General features: G+C 44.4%; 1 protein-coding gene across 2 annotated transcripts in view; it reads right to left on the reverse strand.

The window, feature by feature from the left end:
* The window catches only part of FAM214A (family with sequence similarity 214 member A), a 130,864-nt gene that overhangs the window by 42,417 nt on the left and 65,529 nt on the right, over window positions 1–22,918 (reverse strand). The window contains exons 1-4 of one of the 2 annotated variants that reach the window (XM_040342711.1): window positions 17,189–17,209; window positions 16,870–17,054; window positions 10,882–11,084; window positions 6,833–6,958 (exon numbers count right to left, since the gene is read on the reverse strand). In XM_040342711.1, the coding sequence (XP_040198645.1) occupies window positions 6,833–6,958; window positions 10,882–11,021 (266 nt within the window). In that variant the 5' untranslated portion in view covers window positions 11,022–11,084; window positions 16,870–17,054; window positions 17,189–17,209. Of the gene's footprint in view, window positions 1–6,832; window positions 6,959–10,881; window positions 11,085–16,869; window positions 17,055–17,188; window positions 17,210–22,918 lie in introns of those variants that run through there. The other variant, XM_040342710.1, reaches the window with a different exon arrangement.

Raw genomic sequence — 22,918 nt, forward strand, 5'->3', positions numbered from 1 at the left:
GAAGTGGGCCAGATTCAGGTAGCTTTGCGCTTTTCTTACGGAGGCGCAGTGTACCGTTTTGCCGCTGCGCCTCCGTAAATTACCTGCACTACGCTTGATTCACGGAGCAGTAGCTCCGTAATTTGCGTGAGGGCTCCAGAAAACTGCCCGGCGTAAGCGCGCGTAATTTAAATGATCCCATAGGGGGCGTGGATCATTTAAATTAGGCGTACTGCGCATGCTCCGTCGGGAAGCTTTCCCGACGTGCATTGCGGCCAAGGACGTCATTTGCTTCAAAGTGATCGTAAATGGCGTCCAGCGCCATTCACGATTCACTTACGCAAACGACGTTAAATTTTAAATTTGCGACGCGGGAACGACGGGTATACGTAGCATTGGCTGCCCCTGCTAATAGCAGGAGCAGCCTTACGCAGAACCCGACGAACGAAAACGACGTAAACTGCGTACGCAGGGCTCGCGTAGGGTTGTGAATCGGCGTTAGTATGCAATTTGCATACTATACGCTGACCACTACGGGAACACCCCCTAGCGGCCATCGTAAGAATGCAGCCTACGATACGATGGCATAAGGAGCCTTATGCCAGTCATATCTTAGGCTGCAGTCGGCGTATCGAGGTTCCTGAATCAGGAGCATTCGAGACGCCGGCGCAAGTAAGCAATTGCGCTGCGTAACTATGGTTACGCAGACGCAATTGCTACCTGAATCTACCCCAGTGTATTCAACTCTCCTAAAGCGCTGAAAAGAAGCTGCTTGCAGGACTTTTTTGATGCCCTGCCAGCGCAGCGCCTCAGTGTGAAAGCACTCATGCTTTCACATTGGGATTGCAGATCTTCTTGGGATTGCAGGCTTCTTATAGGGCGCTTTACTTAACGCTAAGGCCCCTTTCACACTGGGGCGTTTTTCAGGCGCTTTAGAGTGAAAGCACTCTGGCTTTCACATTGGGAATGCAAATGCAGCTTCTTTCAGGCGCTTTACTTAACGCTAAGGCCCCTTTCACACTGGGGCGTGAGGTGCGGTGACAGTAAAGTGCCGCTATTTTTAGCAGCGCTTTACCGCTAATTTTGCGGCGCTATTCGGCCGATAGCGGGTGGTTTTACCCCCGCTAGCGGCTGAGAAAGGGTTAAAACAGCCCACAATATGCCTCCGCAGAGGCACATTGCCAGCAGCATAGCCATACTGTCGCATTGATTTCAATGGGCGGGATCGGTGAAGGAGCGGTGTATACCGCTCCAAAGATGCGGCTAGCAGGACTTTTTTTCCCGTCCTGCTAGCGCACCGCTCGAGGGCTTTCACACTGGAGAAACAGCAGCAGCTTTTTAGGGTCGGTTTGCAGGTGCTATTTTTAGCGCATATCATGCAAACCGCGCCAGTGTAAAGGGTCTTAAAGAGAACAAAAAAAGTGTTAAAAGTGCTGGTTAATAGTCAAATTGTTTCTCCTTTTTTGTTTTACTGGATGTAGTTGTTGTAATTTAATTTCTGGCTTGGTGGAAAGGATTATAAAGATCCTCCTATGCTTCCAGAAGGAAGAAGAAACGTACAAAAACTGTGAAGCAATTGTGTGCTTCCTGACTGAGCGGAACGTCTGTTCTTAATTTGTGATTTCATTATTTTATTACTATAAAATATAGTTTAAAGTGATACTTTATATTTTAGGTTTCAGTAATCGGGAAAAAAAAAAAAACAACAGGAAATGAGAAGAATCATGCACATATTGTAAAAGGTATTTAAGGTTAGCTGGTGTGCACATCAAAGATAAGAAAACCTCACATCAGCTGTTAGGCAACATGAAAGAAGAAAATTTCTATTTCCTGCCAACACAGCTTGCCATCTGGGTGATGAGAGACACGTTTATGAAGTAATAGGATGAGTTTGTAACTTCTTATGCAAGGTGGACCACCAAGTAGGCCACTTAATCAGGGCAAACAAGCAGCAGCAAGCCTATTTTGGAGATGGAGGACACAGCCCATCTTGTACACATGGGGGGGGGGGGGGGGGAAATGCACTGATAAGGAAGTGCTACAAACTTGTGTTCATGATCTTATTGTGGATGTGCATTGTCGTTTTTTGATAAAAAAAAAAAAATTATTAACATGGCTGCTTTCAACCACTTAACCCCCGGACCATATTGCTGGTGAAAGACCAGAGCACTTTTTGCAATTCGGCACTGCGTCGCTTTAACTGACAATTGCGCGGTCGTGCGACGTGGCTCCCAAACAAAATTGGTGTATTTTTTCCCCCCCAAATAGAGCTTTCTTTTGGTGGTATTTGATCACTTCTGTGGTTTTTAGTTTTTGTGCTATAAACAAAAATAGAGCGACAATTTTGAAAAAAAATAATATTTTTTACTTTTTGCTGTAATAAATATCCCCCAAAAATATGTAAACAAACTTTTTTTTCCTCAGTTTGGGCCGATATGTATTCTTCTACATATTTTTTGTAAAAAAAAAAAAAAAAAAAAAAAAAATCGCAATAAGCGTTTATTGATTGGTTTGCGCAAAACTTATAGCGTTTACAAAATAGGGGGTATTTTTATTAATATTTTTTTTTTTACTAGTAATGGCGGCGATCAGCGTTTTTTTTTTCGGTACTGCGACATTATGACGGACACTTGACACATTTTGGGACCATTGGCATTTTTATAGCTATCAGTGAAGGGGTTAACACTAGGGGGCGGGGAAGGGGTTAAGTATGTTCCCTGGGTGTGTTCTAACTGTAGGGGGGGTGGACTGACTAGGGGAAATGACTTCTGTTCATACATTGTATGGCATTTCTCCCCTGACAGGACCGGGAGTTTGTGTGTTTACATACACAGCTCCCAGTCCCCGCTCTGTAACGAGCAATCGCGGATGCCTAGCGGCGATCGCGCCCGCTGGGCACGGGGGCGCCCCCTAGTGGTCTGGGCGAGAGCCGACGTTATATTACGTGCTCTCACGTAGGGGAGCCGACCTGCCGCCGTAAAACGACGTCGGCTGGTCGGCATGTGGTTAAGTGACAATTAACGATTGAATGCTTTTTTTTTTTTTTAGGCCCATTTTATAAAAATTGGAGAAAAAAAAGCATGTCTTGACTTGCATAGTTACATAATAGATGAGGTTTAAAAAAAAAAAAAAGTCCAACCTATGTGTGTGATTTTATGTCAGTATTACCTTGTATATCCCTGTATGTTGTGGTCATTCAGGTGTTTATCTGATAGTTTCTTGAAACCATCGATGACCACCGCCTGTGGAAGGGAATTCCACATCCGTGCCACTCTTCCAGTAAAGAACCCTCTACGTAGTTTAAGGTTAAACCTATTTCTTCTAATTTTAATGAGTGTCTTGTTAAACTCCCTTCCACGAAAAAGTTTTATCCCTATTGTGGGGTCACCAGTACGGTATTTGTAAATTTAAATCATATCCCCTCTCAAGCGTCTCTTCTCCAGAGAAAACAAGTTCAGTGCTTGCAACCTTTCCTCATAACGGATATCCTCCAGACCCTTTATTAGTTGTGTTGCCCTTCTTTGTACTCGCTCCATTTCCAGCACATCCTTTCTGAGGACTGGTGCCCAGAACTGGACAGCATACTTCAGGTGCGGCCGGACCAGAGTCTTGTAGAGTGGAAGAATTATCGTTTTATCTCTGAAGTTGATCCCCTTTTTAATGCATAGTATATAGTAGCAAATGACATTTCACTTGTGAAAGAATTTGAGTGCAGATCCAGAGGAAAGAGTATGGGTGTATGCAAATATGCTGTACTTGTGTTTATGTTAAAGGGGTTTATTTTCTGAATGGTTTCCTTTAAGCTAGTGCATTGTTGGTTCACTAACCTTTTCCTTCGATTTCCCTTCTAAATGTTTTTTTTTCCTTTGTCCGAATTTCTCACTTCCTGTTCCTCCTCCGTAAACTTTCCCCCCATCATCCGAGCCGTTCTGGCTAGGGGTTAGTCAGGGTTCTCCCCCCCTCCCTTGGGACTACATCCCTGCGGGGAGACGCAGGGATGTACATGTGAACACAGTGGGCCGGATTCAGAAAAGAGATACGCTGTCGTATTTCTGAGCCCGGCCGTCGTATCTATGCGACTGATTCATAGAATCAGGTTACGCATAGATATCCCTAAGATCCGACAGGTGTAAGTGAGTTACACCATCAGATTTTAGGCTGCAATCTCACGCTGGCCGCTAGGTGGAGCTTCCGTTTGTATACGCGAGGAATATGCAAATGAGGAGTTACGCCGATTCAGAAACGAACGACCGCCCGGCGCTTTTTTTTTACGTCGTTTGCGTTCAGATTTTTCCGGCGTATAGTTACCCCTGCTATATGAGGGGTATGTGCGGCGTATCCTATGTTAAGTATGGCTGTTGTTCCCGCGCCGAGTTTTGAATTTTTTACGTCGTTTGCGAATACGGATGGACGTAATTTACGTTCACGTCGAAACCAATGACGTCCTAGCAACGTCATTTAGAGCAATGCACGCTGGGAAATTTTACGGACGTTTTACTGCAACTCTGAATAAAGCACTTGCCTCAAAAACATGCGGCGGCGTAACGTAAATGAGATAGGTGAGCGGATCTAAAGATCCGCTCACCTATCTGAATCTGGCCCAGCGTCTCCCCGCAGGGATGTAGTTCCAAGGGAGGGGGCGAGAACCCTGACTAACCCCCAGCCACAACGGCTCGGATGATGGGGACAAGCTTACAGAGGAGGAACAGGAAGTAAGAAATTCAGTCAAAGAAAAAAAAAAAAATTTACAAGGGAAATCGAAGGAAAAGGTAAGTGAACCAACAATGCACTAGCTTAACCACTTGCCGACCTCCTCATGTAGATATACGTCAGCAGAATGGCACGGACAGGCACATCAACGTACCTGTACGTGCTCTGCTTGACGTGGGTGGGGGGTCCGATCGGGACCCCCCCGCTACATGCGGCGGTCGGTAAGCCTCGGGGAGCGATCCGGGACGACGGCGCGGCTATTTGTTTATAGCCGCTCCGTCGCGATCGCTCCCTGGAGCTGAAGAACGGGGAGAGCCGTGTGTAAACACGGCTTCCCCGTGCTTCACTATGGCGGCGCATCGATCGAGTGATCCCTTTTATAGGGGAGACTCGATCGATGATGTCAGTCCTACAGCCACACCCCCCTACAGTAGTAAACACACACTGGCCCAGATTCAAGAAGCACTTGCGCCCGCGCAACCATAGTTGCGCGGCGCAAGTGCTTACTTGCTCCGGTGTAACGAGTGCTCCTGATTCAGGAACCTCGTTACACCGAATGCAGCCTAGGATGTGACAAACATAAGCCTCCTTATGCCTTCACATCCCAGGCTGCATTCTTGCGTTGGCCGCTAGGGGGCGCGGCCTTTGTGATCAGCGTGTAGTATGCAAATTGCATACTACTACCGATTCACAAAAGTTGCGCGGGCCCTGCCTACGCAAGGTACAGAGTTTCCGTACGGCGCCTTTAGCATAAGGTTGCTCCTGCTAATAGCAGGCGCAGCCAATGCTAAAGTATAGCTGCGCCTCCTGCTCGCGACGTTCAAATTTAACGTCGTTTACGTAAGTGAACCGTGAATGGCGCTGGACGCCATTCACGTTCACTTACAAGCAAATGACGTCCTTGCGAAATCATTTGCCGCAATGCACGTCGGGAAAGTTTCCCGACGGAGCATGCGCTGTTCGCTCGGCGCGGGAGCGCGCCTAATTTAAATGATTCCCGCCCCCGGCGGGATCATTTACATTAGGCAGCCTTGCGCCCGGCTGCTTAGCATATTGCCCGCGCAATTTACGGAGCAACTGCTCCGTGAATCGCGGGCAAAGCGCAATATTTGCGTGGGCGCAGAGAAAAAAATTTGCTCTTTGCCCACGCAAATATTGCGCGATTCTACTTGAATCTGGGCCACTAAGTGAACACTAAATGTTACAGCGCCCCCTGTGTTTAACTCCCAAACTGCAACTGTCATTTTCACAATAAAGAATGCAATTTAAATGCATTTTTTGCTGTGAAAATGACAATGATCCCAAAAATGTGTCAAAATTGTCCGAAGTGTCTGCCATAATGTCGCAGTCACGAAAAAAATCGCTGATCGCCGCCATTAGTAGTAAAAAAATAAATAAAAATGCAATAAAACTATCCCCTATTTTGTAAACGCTATAAATTTTGCGCAAACCAACCGATAAACGATTATTGCGATTTTTTTTACCAAAAATATGTAGAAGAATATGTATCGGCCTAAACTGAGGGAAACATTTTTTTTTATATATGTTTTTGGGGGATATTTATTATAGCAAAAAGTAAAAAATATTGAATTTTTTTCAAAATTGTCGCTCTATTTTTGTTTATAGCGCAAAAAATAAAAACCGCAGAGGTCATCAAATACCACCAAAAGAAAGCTCTATTTGTGGGGAAAAATGGAAACGCCAATTTTGTTTGGGAGCCACGTCGCACGACCGCGCTGTTAAAGCGACGCAGTCCCGAACTGTAAAAACCCCTTGGGTCTTTAGGCTGCATATTGGTCCGGGGCTTAAGTGGTTAAAGGAACCCATTTAGAAAAAAAAAAAAAAACACAAACCTTTACAACCCTTTGAACACCACCTTATACACGAGTACAGCAGCGCACAGCCATTCACCTCAATGTTAGGTTGTACACGGTTACCTGGGCTGCCTAAAAGGAGGAAATGCACTGCAAATTATGTTAAACGGGGCTCAGCCACCTGTTTGCAAGAACCCCAAGAACACATAAAATACTTCCAAAGCTTCCTATTAATGCATAAGTATACAAAAGAAATAGCCAATAATCTTAAAGTGGAATTATACAACAATTCGGGCCTCTTAGGAAAAAAAATAAAAAAATCAACTCACCTGTAAATGATGTTGCGTGGTACAGCCCCATGGGAGACACTCAACCAGGCGCTCAGCTGGGAAAAGAAAACGTAGGAACGGACTGCCAGAAGTAGGGTCTTCTCTTCAATGAAACGATCTCCACTCCTAACATAGAAAAAAAACACTTGGTGAAAAAAATAAAAAAATAAACTGATAAATATATTTTGTGTTCTTATTATACAATGTAAAAATTGATTCTGCTCTGCAACTCGAGTAAAACATTCATTACAGCGTACCATTACAAAACACAAACATTGCAAGAAAAAATACCACAGGGAACATTTTGTCCCCTTTCCCTGCATGTCCAATACCATGACAGATAATAACACTGCATGTGACTTTAACCAGAAGCATACCGCATGCTGGGAAAGTCTGCAGGCTCTTAGAAGTAGAGAATGGGCAAGCGCTGTACAAGGAATGTAGCTGCTGTAATTAGCCTGGAAGCATCAGCTCTGACGGATCTACAGTAAATCAAATTGCTCTTTTCTAGTCTATTTGGATGCGGCAGACGGTTTCTGCAAAAGCATCCTTGTGCATGACCAGAATTGTTCTTCTTCATGTGGGGGAAACAGGACAGCTCTATATAAGTGGATCTATAAAAGCATAGCTCCCAACTGTCCCCCTCATTCAGAAAAAAGTTCCTCTGTCCCCCTTTCCTCCTCATTTGGAACAAAGTCCCTCTCCCCTGGCCGCCTCATTTGTCCCTCATTTTGGTCTGATCTATATAGTTGTATAAACAATGCACCAATTATCTATCAAAAAGTGTTATACAGTGCTGGATCTTTCATCCAATTTCTAAATTGCTGCATTTGTAAATTCCAAAAGCCAACATAGAAGGAATAGCAAAAAAAAAAAAAAAAAAAGCACTTGTGGGTTTAACCAATCATTTTTTTTGTACAATTCTACTTTAATTGGGGGTATGTCCCAAGCCTACATACTTTTGCCAATAGGTGTCCCTCATTCCCATCTCAGAAAGTTGGGAGGTATGATAAAAGTGTGGATCCAATAAGATAGTTATGTACATTTACTGGTAATAAGTAGGGATGTACTCGGGCAGTTTAGACTTGTGTCCGAACATGCCCGAGTTAAGCCTGGTACATACGTATTTATCGGCGTATAACACGCACCCTAACTTTAAGAGGGAAGTTTCAGGGAAAAAAAAAAACTTCCCACAGCCCCCTGCGTATAACGCAGGCACAGTTTACCCTCTATTTTCAGGGTAAAAAAGTGAGTGTTATACGCCAATAAATACAGTACATACATACCGAAACTCGTCAGATCGACGAAATGCCACTAGGCAGAGCCAGGCTTTGGGGGGGGGGGGGGGGGGGAGATTTAATAAAACTGGGGCACTCCAAATGTGGCACAGCTGTGAATGGTAGCCAATCAGCTTCCAACTTCAGCCTGTACAATTAAACTTTGACAGTAAGGGCTCTTTCACACGGAGCGGACCGTTTCCGGGTCCGCCAAAGCTCAGCGGGGATCCCCGCTCAGCTGTCGGCGGATAGGGCGGTCCCCGCACACAGTGCAGGGACCGCCCTGTCTCTGCTCCGCTGTCCCCTATGGGGAACCTGATGCAGACGTACCGTCTGTCCGTCTGCATCAGTTCCGCTCCGCCGAACGGAAGAAAAATAGGGTTTCTTCCATTCGGAAAAGCAGAACCCGACTGACGCGGACGCTATGGGATGCTCCATCCGCTAACGGACGCGTCCCCATAGGGATTCATTACAAGTCCGTTAACAGAGTTGTAATGAACGGACAGACGGAGCGGACGTCTGAAAGGGGCCAAAAACGTAGAAGCGGATTGGTTTCTATGCAGAAATGCACCAGATTTTGCACTCTTCCAGTTTTAGTAAATCCTCCCTCTGTGTGTTGATTGACGGCATTCAGCTGTGCATCAGGCTGGGTCTGCTCTCGCATGGCGGCGTGCTCGCTACTCACTGCCGTGGTCCGCTGGGGGACATTTTGGATGCTTTGTTGTATAATTTAAATGTGAGTATAATGGTTGTGTGTCAACAAAAGGCTTTTAAGCCTACGTTCTCACACTATGTGTGGCATCTTCCTTTGTAAGCTCACTGGTGGAGAGATTAAAACATCAGAAGACAGACAGCTCAGTGATTGAAGAGGTGCCATTTTTCTGGGTCTCATAAGTGCAACGGTTAGATTTGTAACAGTGTGGCAATATTATTTGGCGAGTGCAGCACATGGTGTTTGGTTTGGAGTTCCAAGGCTTTGTACACACGGTCGGACAAAACCGATGAGAATGGTCCGACAGACCGTTTTCATTGGTTCACCTCTGAAGTGGCCGTACGGCCTGATATGTGTACACACCGTCAGTCCAAAATCCGATCGGGTCAGAACGCGGTGACGTCAAACACACGACGTGCTGAATAAAATGAAGTTCAATGCTTCCAAGCATGCGTCGACTTGATTCTGAGCATGCGCGGGTTTTGAACCGATGCTTTTCTGTACTAACCATCGGTTTGGTCCGATGGGGCAGCGGTCCATCGGTTCGGTTTTGAAGCATGTTTTAAAATTTTGGACCGAAGGAAAACAGACCGATGGGCTATACACACGGTCGGTTTGGACCGATGAAAATGAACTTCGGTCATCGGACCAAACCGACCGTGTGTACGGGACCTAAGGGTGGATGTTAGGCCATCACCATTCAAGAGTGAAGAAAGAAACTTTGTTACAATTGTTTTTCTTTTGGACATTATCACTTTGTATTCGTCTGAGTTTTTTGGGGATTTATGTACACATTAATTATTGCAACTCGTTTTGACGTGATTTCATTTAGCTGAATTTTATATATGCTTTTTTTTTTACATGTTAATAAGTGGATGTACGGTATATGCACTTAGTGCTGTGTTGAACTAGATTATTTGGTCTGGTTTATTTATATATTTTTTATCTAATGAGTTATAAACTGCAATAGCTTCCTTTTTTATTCTGGGGTTTAAATATGCTTTGTTGTACAATTTAAATGTGAGTATAATGGTTTGGCGTTAATAAGAGGCTTTTAATCCTATGGTATCACACTATGTATAGCCTCTTCCTTTGTATGCTCGCTAGTGCAGAGATTAAACATCAGAAGACAGCTCAGCGATTGAAGAGGCAGCTTTCATCTTTCTGGGATCTCATAAGTGCAATGGTCATATTTGTAAAAGTGTGGCATTATTTAGTGAGTGCAGATCCATGTGGGTGGAGGACAGCACATAGTGTTTGGTTTGGAGTTCCAATGCCACGTAGGAGTTTTTCAGGCGGTATAGCAGCGCTATTTTTAGCGCTGTAACGCCTTAAAAACTCCTCAGTGTGAAAGGGGACTAAGGGTGGATGTTTGGTCATCATCACTCAAGAGTAAAGAAAGAAGCTTTGCCACAATCTTTTTTTCCTTTATTGACACTGGGGTCTATATGCTAAATTTGGAGAGTGCAAAAATCAGTCTAACTTCTGCATAGAAATCAAATAAATCTATGCATCACCTTGTATTTTTTTTTGGGTGACACATTAATAAGTGGATATACATGCACTTAGCGCTGGTTTATTTATGTTTTACATCCGAGTTGTACGCTGCAATAGATTACATTTATTTTGGCTTTAAATGGGCTTTAAATGTGCTAAGAGCAAGTAAAAAAAAAAGTAACATAAAACACCACAAATATGATCCACTTCATTTCCATGTTCCATGTAATCAATCCCTAGTCACCGGATTTACTATGGGACCGAATCTTGTAATGATTTACATGTTACACAATTCTGATAGAACCTTAGAAGAGGCTGGAAACCAAAAACAAGTTTCCCTGAAGTTTATTTAGACAAAATGATGCTCTAAATCTAATTGCCATGACTAAAATGGGTATTTAGGACAGTAAACTCTTACTTGCTGAATTTGCAATCATTTAAAGACCTGTGGCAGTATTTGGCACCACAACACAAGAACAATCCAATACACAGAAACAAAGAAGCCAGGGCAAGCCTGTAAACAGTTTACGTTAGCAAAGACTGTAAAGGAAAAGGAAACGCACTGTCTGGGAACCGGCTCCAGGGTCCACCTCTCCAGCAAGAGGGCATCTTGTTTCATTGCAGGATCATTTAAAACATTCCCTTCTGTGCCAGAGCCTTCATCGCTATAGCAACAGTCTGGTAGCAGCATCACCTCCACCATGATGGGAATATCATTTCTCCACAGCAGGGCGACCTCAGACCTAGTTTTTCTAGCTTGACGACACTACAGGAGAGAAAAGAAAAAAAAAAAGTTAGCGCAGACAATAAAATAGTTTTACAGCCTAACTCTGGAAAAGGTAAATACTTCCTGGCAGTGAGGAGGAAGCACCACTGCAAGCTTTAAATGCTCATTTATATATGGGAGCTGCGGTGGCTCAACGCGATTGGAACTGCTCCGACAAGCCATTCACCTCTGCAGCCAGGGGTTCGGAACCCGGTCTCAGCTACATGTGAATTGACCTTGGTGGTCTCAGCCCGGCCCCCGGTGGGTGTGCTATGCGAGGTAAGCCTGCGCTTAGTACGCCCACCCCCCTCCCACAAAAACCACCACACTTACACGCACTCAAAATTGGGTTAACATGCACGCACTTTGACCACGCGGTCTCTAAAAAGAGAGGCGAAGGACTAACAGGGCCGGTTGAGCGGGCTAGATCCTCTCACTCCCTTATAGGGAGTCCCTCTGCCCCGTTGGGCTTCAAAGCGGAGCAGGTAGGGCGGGCTGTGTGGGAGGACCCCCTCACACACCCGCCATTGCCACCCGGGGCATGGAGAAAGATGGCAGATTGCCTCTGGGGGAGGCCTGCCTACTCCCAACTCCTGCAGTCCGGCTCCTCTCTCGAGTACATGCACAAAATACACTTTAAAAAAAAAAAAAATGCTCATTTATGTCTAGGAGATGGGAAAATTATTTTTACTTACCTGCTCCTCCTCTCCCCTGGAAGGTGGTGCTCCCCTACACACCAACGGTGAAAATGTTCCTCAGTATATCAGTATTGAGGACATCAGAGGGCAGCCAAGCACTTGGACCCCTTTCATGCTGGGGCAGTTTTCAGGTGCTTTAGCGCTGTAAATAGCCTCTGCTAAGCGCCTAAAAACCGCCTCCCATTCATTCCAGTGGGACTTTTCCACTTAGGTGGTGTGCTTGTGGGACGTTCCGAAAGAGTCCTACAAGCAGCATCTTTAATTGGGAGCGCTGTATTTAGAGCTCCCAAAACGCCCTGCCCATTGGAATGAATGGGCAGCGCTTTCAAAGCGCCTGAAAAGCGATGCAAAATTGAAGTTTTTAACCATATTTTTGGAGTTAAAAGTGCCCCACTAGTGCGAGCGGCGCTTTCATTGTAAAAGCAGTCTAAAGCATAAGAGGCTGCTGGGACCGGTCTCGCGGCATGGAGGATCAGTGTGTAAAAAACACTTTTCCTGGTCCCCTAGACCAGAGATCTCCAAACTTTTTTTAAGTTTAGGAGGGTCAGTGGTCCACTATGGCCAGTTGGAGCAAGAAAATGCCTCGGGCTTGGTGATCAGTGGGAGTAAAAAAATAAAAAATTATGTAGGCATCTGTGGTTAGTAGAAGGAGGAATGGTGCCCCCATTGCTGGCGTCAGCGAAAGGGACCGCGCCCCAATCGCTGGCGTCAGCGAGAGGATTAGTGCTCCCATCGTTGGCATTACTGCAAGGAATAGTGCCCTGTCACTGGTGTCACTGCAAGGAATCGTTCCCTATCATTTGTGTCAGTGAGGGGAATCATGCCCCATTGTTGGTGTCAGCAGGAGGAATAGTGTTCCAATGTTTATATCAGTGGAAGGAAATATGGCCCAGTGGAAGGCATGGTGCCTTATCATTGGTGTCAGTTTGAGGAAATAATGCCTTGAATTAATGAGAGGAATAGTGCCCAAAAGGCAGCATAAAGGCAAGCAAAGAGCCACATTAGGTCCTTGCAGCCACAGTCTGAAGACCACTGCCTTAGACCTAAGCAAGCATTTAACCTTTGCAGTGCAAAGGCAGCCCACTTCAAAGTTGAAGTTCTACTTTCCCCAGATTTCAGCTTTAAAATATTTATTCAGTTACAAGAATTTCAGTGCCAATTGCAACCTGCAGTATAATGATAATTTCTGGAGCAAATGAAACTTAATAAAAAGGACCAGTTGATGTAGCGGCAAAAGATCAAAGGCTCCCAAGTCTGATGGCTGCTGCTTCCCGGCTTCCTGACCTCACACACAGTGCCCCATATGTGGTGTTTGAGGCAGCAGCTGTCAAACCTCAGATGATCTTTCACCCTTTACACTCCAGCCAAAGTGTAAGGTTCAGACAAAGTAAAACTAAAAGTTGCAAAAATACAATTTCATAAGGCAGACTGCAAAATGCTAATTTCTAAATACACTGAATATGTACATTGTAGCATAAACCCAGTTATGACACATCATAATTACATATATCTCCATCTATCCCCATCTCGTGATACTTGTATATAGCGATACAATGCATTTGCACATTCTATTGGACTGTCTTTTATCAGCCTGGCTAACTATGTAACGATTATGTTCTTTCTGAAAACTTGCATGCTGTGACCAGCACTTACTTCATGGTACACTAAAAATCTGGAACTGCCTGTAAAGAATGCACCTCAAAAGAAAGCTGAACTTTAGTATTTTTTTTTTTATGATGCAGCACCATACACATTATTTACCTGTATTGGTGTGTATCTCATGTCCTACAAGCTGCCGCTTAATGCAAATATATTTTCCCAATGCTGTAGGATAACTGCCTTGCATTGTGCTCTTCTGATGCTTAAGGGATTAACAGCAGGGACTGCAAGTAGGACGAACTTGCACAGCTCAATCACCCATTTATCCGCCATTTATGTTGATTTACAGAACACACTGCATTGTGGGACAATAATAGTGCAAGTTCTGCAAACGAATCAAGAAGGGCTGGCAACTTGGATGCTCTTGAGTAAAAGTACTTTATTGGTTACATGGGTACAAGCTATATGCCGACGCGTTTCGGCTAAGAAGGCTTCTTAGCCGAAACGCGTCCCCATGTAACCAATAAGGTACTTTTATTCAAGAGCATCAGAGTTGCCAGCCCTTTTTGATTCAAGTATTGCATTTATGGGGCCTGAACGTCCTAGCTAGAGCACGGGTTCACAGTTCGTGGACTTCTATATTGGCAGTGAAGCTGGGGTAACATTTTGTTTCTCTCAAGTTCTGTAAATGGTGGAGAGGCAGAAAGGGGCATGTGGGCGAGTAAATTACTGACATTTGCTACCCCTGCAGCACCAGAGATCGACGTGTGGAAGCGACAGCTTGCAGGACATGGGATATCCACTATTACAGGTAAATATTGTGTTTGGTACTGTATTCCAAACATATCTTTTCTAAAACGTCAGATTTAAACATGGAACAGGCATATTTCTTCATTTTGCCCAAGTAATTTAAAAGACAAGTTCAGGATTTAAAAAAAAACAAAAACAAACATTTGTACCCGCCTAGGTGGATGCAGCATCTGTCCCTCACAGGCTCTGCAGTAAGAAATCAGCGATCAAGCACCACTGATCACTCAGGTTTCCCCTCTGCTCTGAGCAGAGCACGTGACTGTCAATCAGCTGCTCTCTGGTCTCCCCTCCAGCACTCACTGGAACACTGAGCTGTGGAGGTGGCGGGAGGGGCTGGCTGGCATCTGCGCGAATCCTGACCCTATGGTTGGGATCTTTCCTGAGCCTGGACTGGCTGATCCATAGAAGTATGCACTTCTGTGATCCACAGGCAAAGTATGAAAACCTTAGGCTATACTTTGCCTTTAAAGCCCATCTCCAGGGGGGGGGGGGGGGGGAGGTTTTCCCATGCATTGGGCTTGGTTTTTGTCTAGAAAGAAGAGAGGAGATATACTTACCTAATCCTGATCCTCCCAGCACCCCCGCGCTCCAGCAGTCTTGAGTTGTGGACTGTTCCTGACGTCATCAAGCCCAGAGCAGGCTCCAGTGCTGGACCATGGGGGAGCACCTTTTTCCAATGGAACGAAGGATCGCATGAGTAATCGGCTTTCTCCTCACCCCTAGACAAAACTAGCAGTTGACCCGTGCGTTGTGGACACAGCCCCACTGCATGGGAAAACTTTTTTTGCCGGTTGGGGTCTAGGACAATCTGCTCGATGAAATAGCAGTAGTAGTGTGATTGTGGGCAACACATCCACTTTTTTTTCTCAATCACTTAACAGAAACCCATTGCAACTAGGCCTTATTTATAATTAGACCCTTCTAATAAGACCTACCAGTTGTATGCAAAAGTTTAGGCACCCCTGACAATTTCCATGATTGTCATTTATAAATATTTGGGTGTTTGATAGATCAAAATGAAATTGCTGATCCAAATAACTGAAGTGAAATGAGGTTTATTGGATTAACAGAAAATGCGCAATATGCATCAAAACAAAATTAGACAGTTGCATAAATTTGGGCACCCCAACAGAAAAATCACATCAATATTTAGTAGAACCTACTTTAGCAGAAATAATAGCCTCTAGAGGCTTCCTATAGCCTGTAACGAGTATCTGGATGAATGTATTTTGGACCATTTTTCCTTACAAAACATCTCCTGTTCAGTTAGGTTTGATGGTTGTCGAGCATGGATAGCCCGCTTCAAATCACCCCACAGATGTTCAATGATTATTCAGGTCTGGGGAGAGGGATGGCCCTTCCAGAACATTGTACTTGTTCCTCTGCATAAATGCCCGAGTAGATTTTGAAAAAAGTGTTTTGGGTCGTTGTCTTGTTGAAATATCCAGCCCCGGCATAACTTCAACTTTGTGACTGATTCCTCAACATTATTCTCAAGAATCTGCTGATATTGAGAATCCATGCGATCGCACAACTTTAACCAGATTCCCAGCACTGCCGCACAGCCCCACAGCATGATGGAACCCCCACCAAATTTTGCTGTGGGTAGCAAGTGTTTTTCTTGGAATGCCATGCATAACGCCCCTTCTTATGACCAAATAACTCAATCTTTGTTTCATCAGTTCACAGCACCTTATTCCAAAATGAAGCTGGCTTGTCCAAATGTGCGTTTGCATACCTTAAGACTTCTTTCGCATCACTCTCCCATACAGCTTCTCCCTGTGCAAAGTGCGCAGAATTGTTGAAGGATGCACAGCGACACCATCTGCAGCATGTTGATGTTGTAGGTCTTTGGAGGTGGTTCGTGGACTGTTTTTGACCGTTCTCACCATCCTTCGCCTCTCCAATATTTTATGTGGCCTGACACTCCTTTCCTTAAGAAGAACTGTGTCTGTGGTCTTCCATTTCCTCACTGAGTTCCTCACAGAGGACACTGATTTCACAAGACATAAAACAACGTTTTCCCCCACACACGGTCATTTTAATTGACGTTTTTCAAAACGTTGTTTTTTTTCATCACATAAAGTGATGGTGTGTACGCGGCATGACAGCTTATATCTCTGCGATAACTTTTTGTAGCCTTCCCCTAAACCATAATGTAGAACAATCTTTGTTTTCAGGTCATTTGAGAGTTGTTTTGAAGGCCCCCCCATATTGCCACTCTTCAGAGGAGAGTCAAAGAGAACAACTTGCAATTGGCCACCTTAAATACCTTCACTCATGATTGGATGCACCTGTCTATGAAGTTCAAGACTTAATGAGCTCACCAAACCAATTGTGTGTTCCAATTAATCAGTGCTAAGTAGTTACAGGTATTTAAATCAACAAAATGACAAGGGTCAAAATTTATGCACCTGTCTAATTTCATTTTGATACATATTGCGCATTTTCTGTTAATCCAATAAACGTCATTTCACTACTGAAATATTACTGTGTCCTTCAGTTATTTGATAGATCAAAATGAAATTGCTGATCCAAACACCCAAATATTTATAAATGACAATCATGGAAATTGCCAGGGGTTCCTAAACTTTTGCACATAACTGTAGTTATTAGGCCTTTTTAGACAATTCACACATACAATTTCTAAGTGCTGGAATTGGGGTAAACTGACTCACCTGGGCCAATTTATCACTGCATTCATGCTTGTTGGGTTCAGGCTGACTAGATTGTGCTGGAGGGCAATGGAGACCTTCTGTTCTGCCTTTTACTGAATGTTCCGGTGTGCGCCCTTCTGTAATCAGTAGAGCCAGGTACACCAGGAAGTCCTCCGCCTCATACTCAAAGAATTCATCCAGGGAATCTAGTAAAAAAAATAAAAAGAAGTTGGCATACATATCAGTCAGGAGAGCATTTCTAATTCACAGGAACCTCACTGCTAAAGTCACCAAGCTGAACTATCCAATTGAAAAAAAAAAAAAAATCACCATGACTCACAAAAACCTTTTTACTGCCAGAAAGTCTGCAATATGTTCCTGGCATCAGTGATGTGTTAAAAACGGTTGGAACATCTGGTTTTATTTTGTCTACACAAACAAGAAATAAAAGGCCAGAATGTTACTCTTTAATACAGGTTTTGTATTGCAATAAAATAAACTAGAGAACCAATAACAACCAGCACAGGGATCACATTCCTTATTTCATGGGCATGAGAATGGGCCAGAAACGTGGGTATGATAAAGGGTGAATCAGGGTCACTCCTGCACACTGATCTAGGAGACATGTGGGAGAGGGCTCTGCCCAGAGCACAGAAGGAGGAACTACCGAGTCTGGAATAGGTGCCAGGCAGACCCAGACACCACATCATTATTGTATAGGTAACAAAATTCCAACAAAGCATCATGTCAAGTGAATTTATTAATAATAATAAAAATAATAATAATAATAATAATAATAATAATAATAGGGATACAAGTTCACAAAATGTAAGAAGTGAAGGTCACAATTATAAGCCTGTTTACTAGACTTTCTGCAAGCAAAAGCTGAAGAACGGCCTGGAGGGTGTAATATGTAGCTGTTCAACCCCAGGTATAGTAATATAGGATCTTGAAAAAGTACTTTGTGAAGAACATCCTTGAATTCAGACACATAGGGCCAGATTCACATAGAAATGGATCGGCGCAGCATATCAGAGATACGCTACGCCGCCGTAACTTTTCCGGCTTTGGTTCGAATCCTGAAAGGTTGCGCGCCGAAAGTTATGGCGGCGTAGTGTATTTCTGGCGGCGGAATTCAAATCGGCAATTAGGGGGCGTGATTCATTTAAATGAAGCGCGTCCCCGCGCCGATTGAACTGCGCATGCTCCGTTTCGAAATTTCCCACCGTGCTTTGCGCGAAATGACGTCGCAACAACGTCATTTTATGAACTTAGACGTGACTCCCTATTCACGGACGTCTTACGCAAAAAAAAAAAAAAATTAAAATTTCGACGCGGGAACGACGGCCATACTTAACATGGCAAGTCTATCTATACGCCGTAAAATAGCAGCTTTAACTATACGCCGGAAAAAGCCGACTAGAGACGTCGTAAGAGAATGCGACGGCCGCGCGTACGTTCGTGGATCGTCGGAAAAAGCTCATTTGCATACCTGACGCGGAAAACGACGCGAACTCCACCCAGCGGACGCCGAAGTATTGCATCTACGATCCGAAGGCGTACAAAGCCGTACGCCTGTCGGATCGAACCCAGATGCCGTCGTATCTTGGTTTGAGGATTCAAACTAAAGATACGACGCTGGTAATTTGAAAGTACGCCGGCGTATCAGTAGATACGCCGGCGTACTCTCTCTCTGGATCTGGCCCATAGTTACTATGCCCTGTGAGTAGGCACCGCTGTGTCACACATTTCACAGAGCCCATCTCCTGAACTACAGAGTTGCTGGGAGGAGCCGGTTCAGGAGGAATCAGTACAGGAATCACCACTTGCAGGCAGCAAGGTACCATGGGACGTGTAGTCCTAGACATTGACAGTAAACAGCAGAGGAGATGTCACAAAACATGCTAGAAATCCAGGATGTTGTGGAAAGATGATGACCGGCAGACAGTCACGTCTCACAGCATAATTTTTTTTTTTACAAGTAAGGGATTGTCAAAAAGAACTATTGTTTGTATTTTCATGACATTACTGATATTATAAAAACGACAGTGTATCCTGCGAATTTAGATCTCCTTTAAGGAAAGTAACATGCCAAAATGAATACCAATTGTAAGGCCTCATACACACAAAGGCTGCTTTCACATTGCAGCGTGGAGCCGCGGTGACAGTATAGCCGCGCTATTTGTAGCGCGGCTATACCGTCGTATTTACCGCAATATTCGGGCGCTAGCGGTGAGGTTTTAACCCCCGCTAGCGGCCGAAAAAGGTTTAATACCGCGGTATTACAGCGCTTTCCCATTGATTTCAATGAGAAGGCACGGTATAGGAGCGGTGAACACACCGCTCCTATACCGCGGTAAAGATGCGGCTAGCAGGACTTTGCGCACCGCTTCAATGTGAAAGCCTTCGGGCTTTCACATTGAACACTGCAGGGCATGATTTTTCATGCGGTATAGCAGCGCTATTTTTAGCGCTGTACCGCATGAAAAACGTCCCAGTGTGCAAGGGGCCTGAGTGTTAAAACATCTAAACCTGATTACAGGTGTCAAGATTTTTTGCTGCAAACGCGTCACTTTTCTGGCAGTAGTAAAATGGCCTGTGCCAGATTGAAAAATCTGTGCCGACTGTTTCAATAGCTTTACCAACACCTGCCGCAGATTCAGGTAGGTCTTAAACCAAACTCAGCAAAAAACAAAAAAAAAAAATACACTTTCCCATGCAGTGGGTCAACTGCTCATTTTGTCCAGGGGAGATGAGAAAGCTCCAGTTCACCTGCAAAATGGTGCCCCCCTTCACAACCCAGAGGTGGGCTGTTCCTGATGTCCTCACCTCTAGAGAGGGTCCATGGAGGCGAGGACATCCGGAACAGACCACAAGCACAAGACTGCTAGATCCTTAAACAAAAATGAGCAGTTGACCGCAGTTGACCTGTGCAGTGCAGGCACAGCCCCATCGCATGGGAAAACTTTTCGCCCAGAGTTGGGATTTAATAGTGACATTTTTACAAAGTGGTCGTAGTACTGCCCCAAATTCAAACGCAGTTAACTTCAGTTCATAGATAACAAAACTGCAGGTAATTCGGAACAACTCTAAGTTGGGGTACAGAGACAGGCAGAGTGTGCCCGTCTCTTCCCAGCTGTCACTGGTTGTTAAAGATGCCGTTAGCTTCACAGCCGACAGGCTCCTAAAAAATAGACTGATGTAAAGCGCTGCGCAAACTGTTGGCGCTATATAAATCCTGTATAATAATAATAATAATAGACACACTAGTGGGTGGAGCCTGAATGGGAAGCAGAGACACTAGTTCCTCGCAAGGTCCACTCTCTCCTTGTGATCGATACCAGGCAGTGATAAAGCCCATAGTAGGCTGTCAGACATTCCTTATAAAATTCCTGAGTGTTGTATGCTTTTTTTTTTTTTACATATACAGCCAGGAGCTACTGTAATTGTACAAGATGTTTGAAGTGCTATATAGTATAGGAGCAGCCCCCAAGGCCACATATGTATGAAGCAAAGTGATGTCTAATAAAGTTGAATTTGTAAGATCCAGACCTACATGGATCAGACACATTAAACTGATTATATATAAACAGATTATGTTAGGCAGTCTGGTCATCTTTTAACCATACTGACAAACGTTACACAATATCATAGTTTCCAACTGTCCCTAATATGGAACAGAATCTCTCTCCTTCTGACAAAAATAAAGGATAGCCAAGGATGAAAGTATAGACCTTTACAAAAATAAAAATAAGTACTATTTAAAATTCTAAGCAGATCTTTTTTTTTTTTTTTTACAGAAGGACAAATAAAATGCAGTTCTGTAATAAAAAAAAAAAAAAAAAAAAAAAAAAAAAAAAAGGTATGGCCAAAGCTCTTTTGACCCTACTTTTCCCGTGGATCACAGGAGCGAGCTTAGTTCTGCACTCCTGCGTCCCAGATTCAGCGGACAGTGGACTTTAGCCTCCTCAGCCGGTCCAGACTGGAGAGATTCTGTGTAAGGCGTAGCAGTGTGATGCACTGTGCAGGGGGAGGGGGGCAAAGAGCCAGAGAATTGTGTGCTTAAGGCATGTAAAATTCAGCTTTGTGGTCCATGGGATTCAAAACTAAGTTTAGTGGTCCGAAAGGTTACTGACCACTGTCCTAGGATACACGTTACATATCCAAGGATGCTTCCGTTTTTTTAAACAGCGGTAAGAGAAGCCGACGGAGCCGGTAGCGCATCATCAGGGGCCAAACTGCTTGGACCAGGGTTAAACTGGCCATACACAGTTCGAACCTCGGTTGGTTCAGCAGAAACTGCCGGAGATTCAAACCATTAATGGGCGTGCTGAATGTACAACCAGCCCGACAGATTCTCTTGCGATTATCACAAGAAGCTGCTATAGCCGCTAACGATAATCACTGTCTTCTCCCAACAGGGATGGCTTCTCCCACCAGGAGAAGACCATTACGTGGCAGGAGGGATGCAAATTTCTTTCCTGCAACCTGTAATTGCAGGAAATAAATTCAAACTGTGTATGGCCGTACTTACCGTTTTAGAGAGCGATCTTCTCCGCCGCTTCCGGGTATGGGCTGCGGGACTGGGCGTTCCTTCTTGATTGACAGTCTTCCGACAGGCTTCCGACGGTCGCATACATCGCGTCACGAGTAGCCGAAAGAAGCCGAACGTCGGTTTGGCTCTATACGGCGCCTGCGCACCGACGTTCGGCTACTTTTGGAAAATCGTGATGCGATAGATGCGACCGTCGGAAGCCTGTCAATCAAGAAGGAACGCCCAGTCCCGCAGCCCATACCCGGAAGCGGCGGAGAAGATCGCGCTCTAAAACGGTAAGTACAGCTTAGATTTTAAAAAAACTGGCCGATTCCCCTAGACAAAATGAGCATCAATCTAAGGTTAAAAATTGTCATTTCCGGGTGAACCTCCACTTTAAGCCTCATGCACACGATCGGATTTCCATCTGACAAAATCGGTGGATTTTTGTCAGAAGGGCAATGGCCGTGAATATTTTCAGCCGAAATACACGAAAACTACGTCGTTTTTCAGCTCTTCAGCGCCACCCTTTGGGAAACTTCTGCCAACATTGTCTGATGGTTAGCATTGCTTTGGAGCATGCCTGTTTGTACTTTGGATTTTATTCCGACGAACTTGTGTACACACGATCATGTAATCCAACGGAACACATTTGTTGCCGGACAATTTGAGAGCATGGCCATCCAACATTTGTTGTCAGAAATTCTGACAACAATTGTCCGATGGAGCGTACAGACGGTCGGATGATCCGACAAAACGCGTCTATCACACAATTGTTGTCGGAATATCCGATCGGGTGTACGGGCCTTTAGGCATTTGGCTCCAGATGATGTCAGCAGGGAAGATGGATCCAGTGTACCAGCAGTGCGGTGGATCATGGCAAGACAAAGCTGGATTCACTAGCCAGGCATGTGTTTGAATTATGCATAAGACCAGGGAAAAATGACGTCAAGGGAAAATAAAAAATGGAGGGCGGTGAACTTCCTCTTTAAATATCTTTTTCTTATGACACAATAAACAGGGTTATAAATAATGCATGAACTGGAAAATCGAATCTGTAGAAATGAACTTGCTGCTTCAGTCTGCATTTGTTACATAAACAACCTTGATGATCTGGCAAAAACATATTTCTTCAAAATGAGTAAAATATTTGTGTGCTGGAAAGGCTGGTGTAGAAATGGATCGTTCCTTTAGGAGACAGAAGAATTCACAATACGACAGAGGTGTCTTTGTACTAGTTTAGGTTGGAGCTTGTACAGTAACAAAGAATTAACAGACAGCCATCCGTAGATGAAGCAGCTGGCATGCTTGCGCCCAGATTACACAGAGGTACTTATTCCTACAGCTGGAGAATATACCATGCGGTATTTGTTCTAAGGGCTCAAGTACACATTCTGCCACTTAACAGTTCCTTGGCCAAATTGCTTGTAAATCTCCCAAAATTAGTGAAACAAATGTAAACCAAATTTATGGATGGCGTCTGACAAAGGTTCCCGAAAAATAAAAAAAAAGTATGGCAAAGAGAACATTAAAAAA

The sequence above is a fragment of the Rana temporaria genome, chromosome 3, assembly GCF_905171775.1.
Source record: "Rana temporaria chromosome 3, aRanTem1.1, whole genome shotgun sequence".
Lineage (NCBI taxonomy): Eukaryota > Metazoa > Chordata > Amphibia > Anura > Ranidae > Rana > Rana temporaria.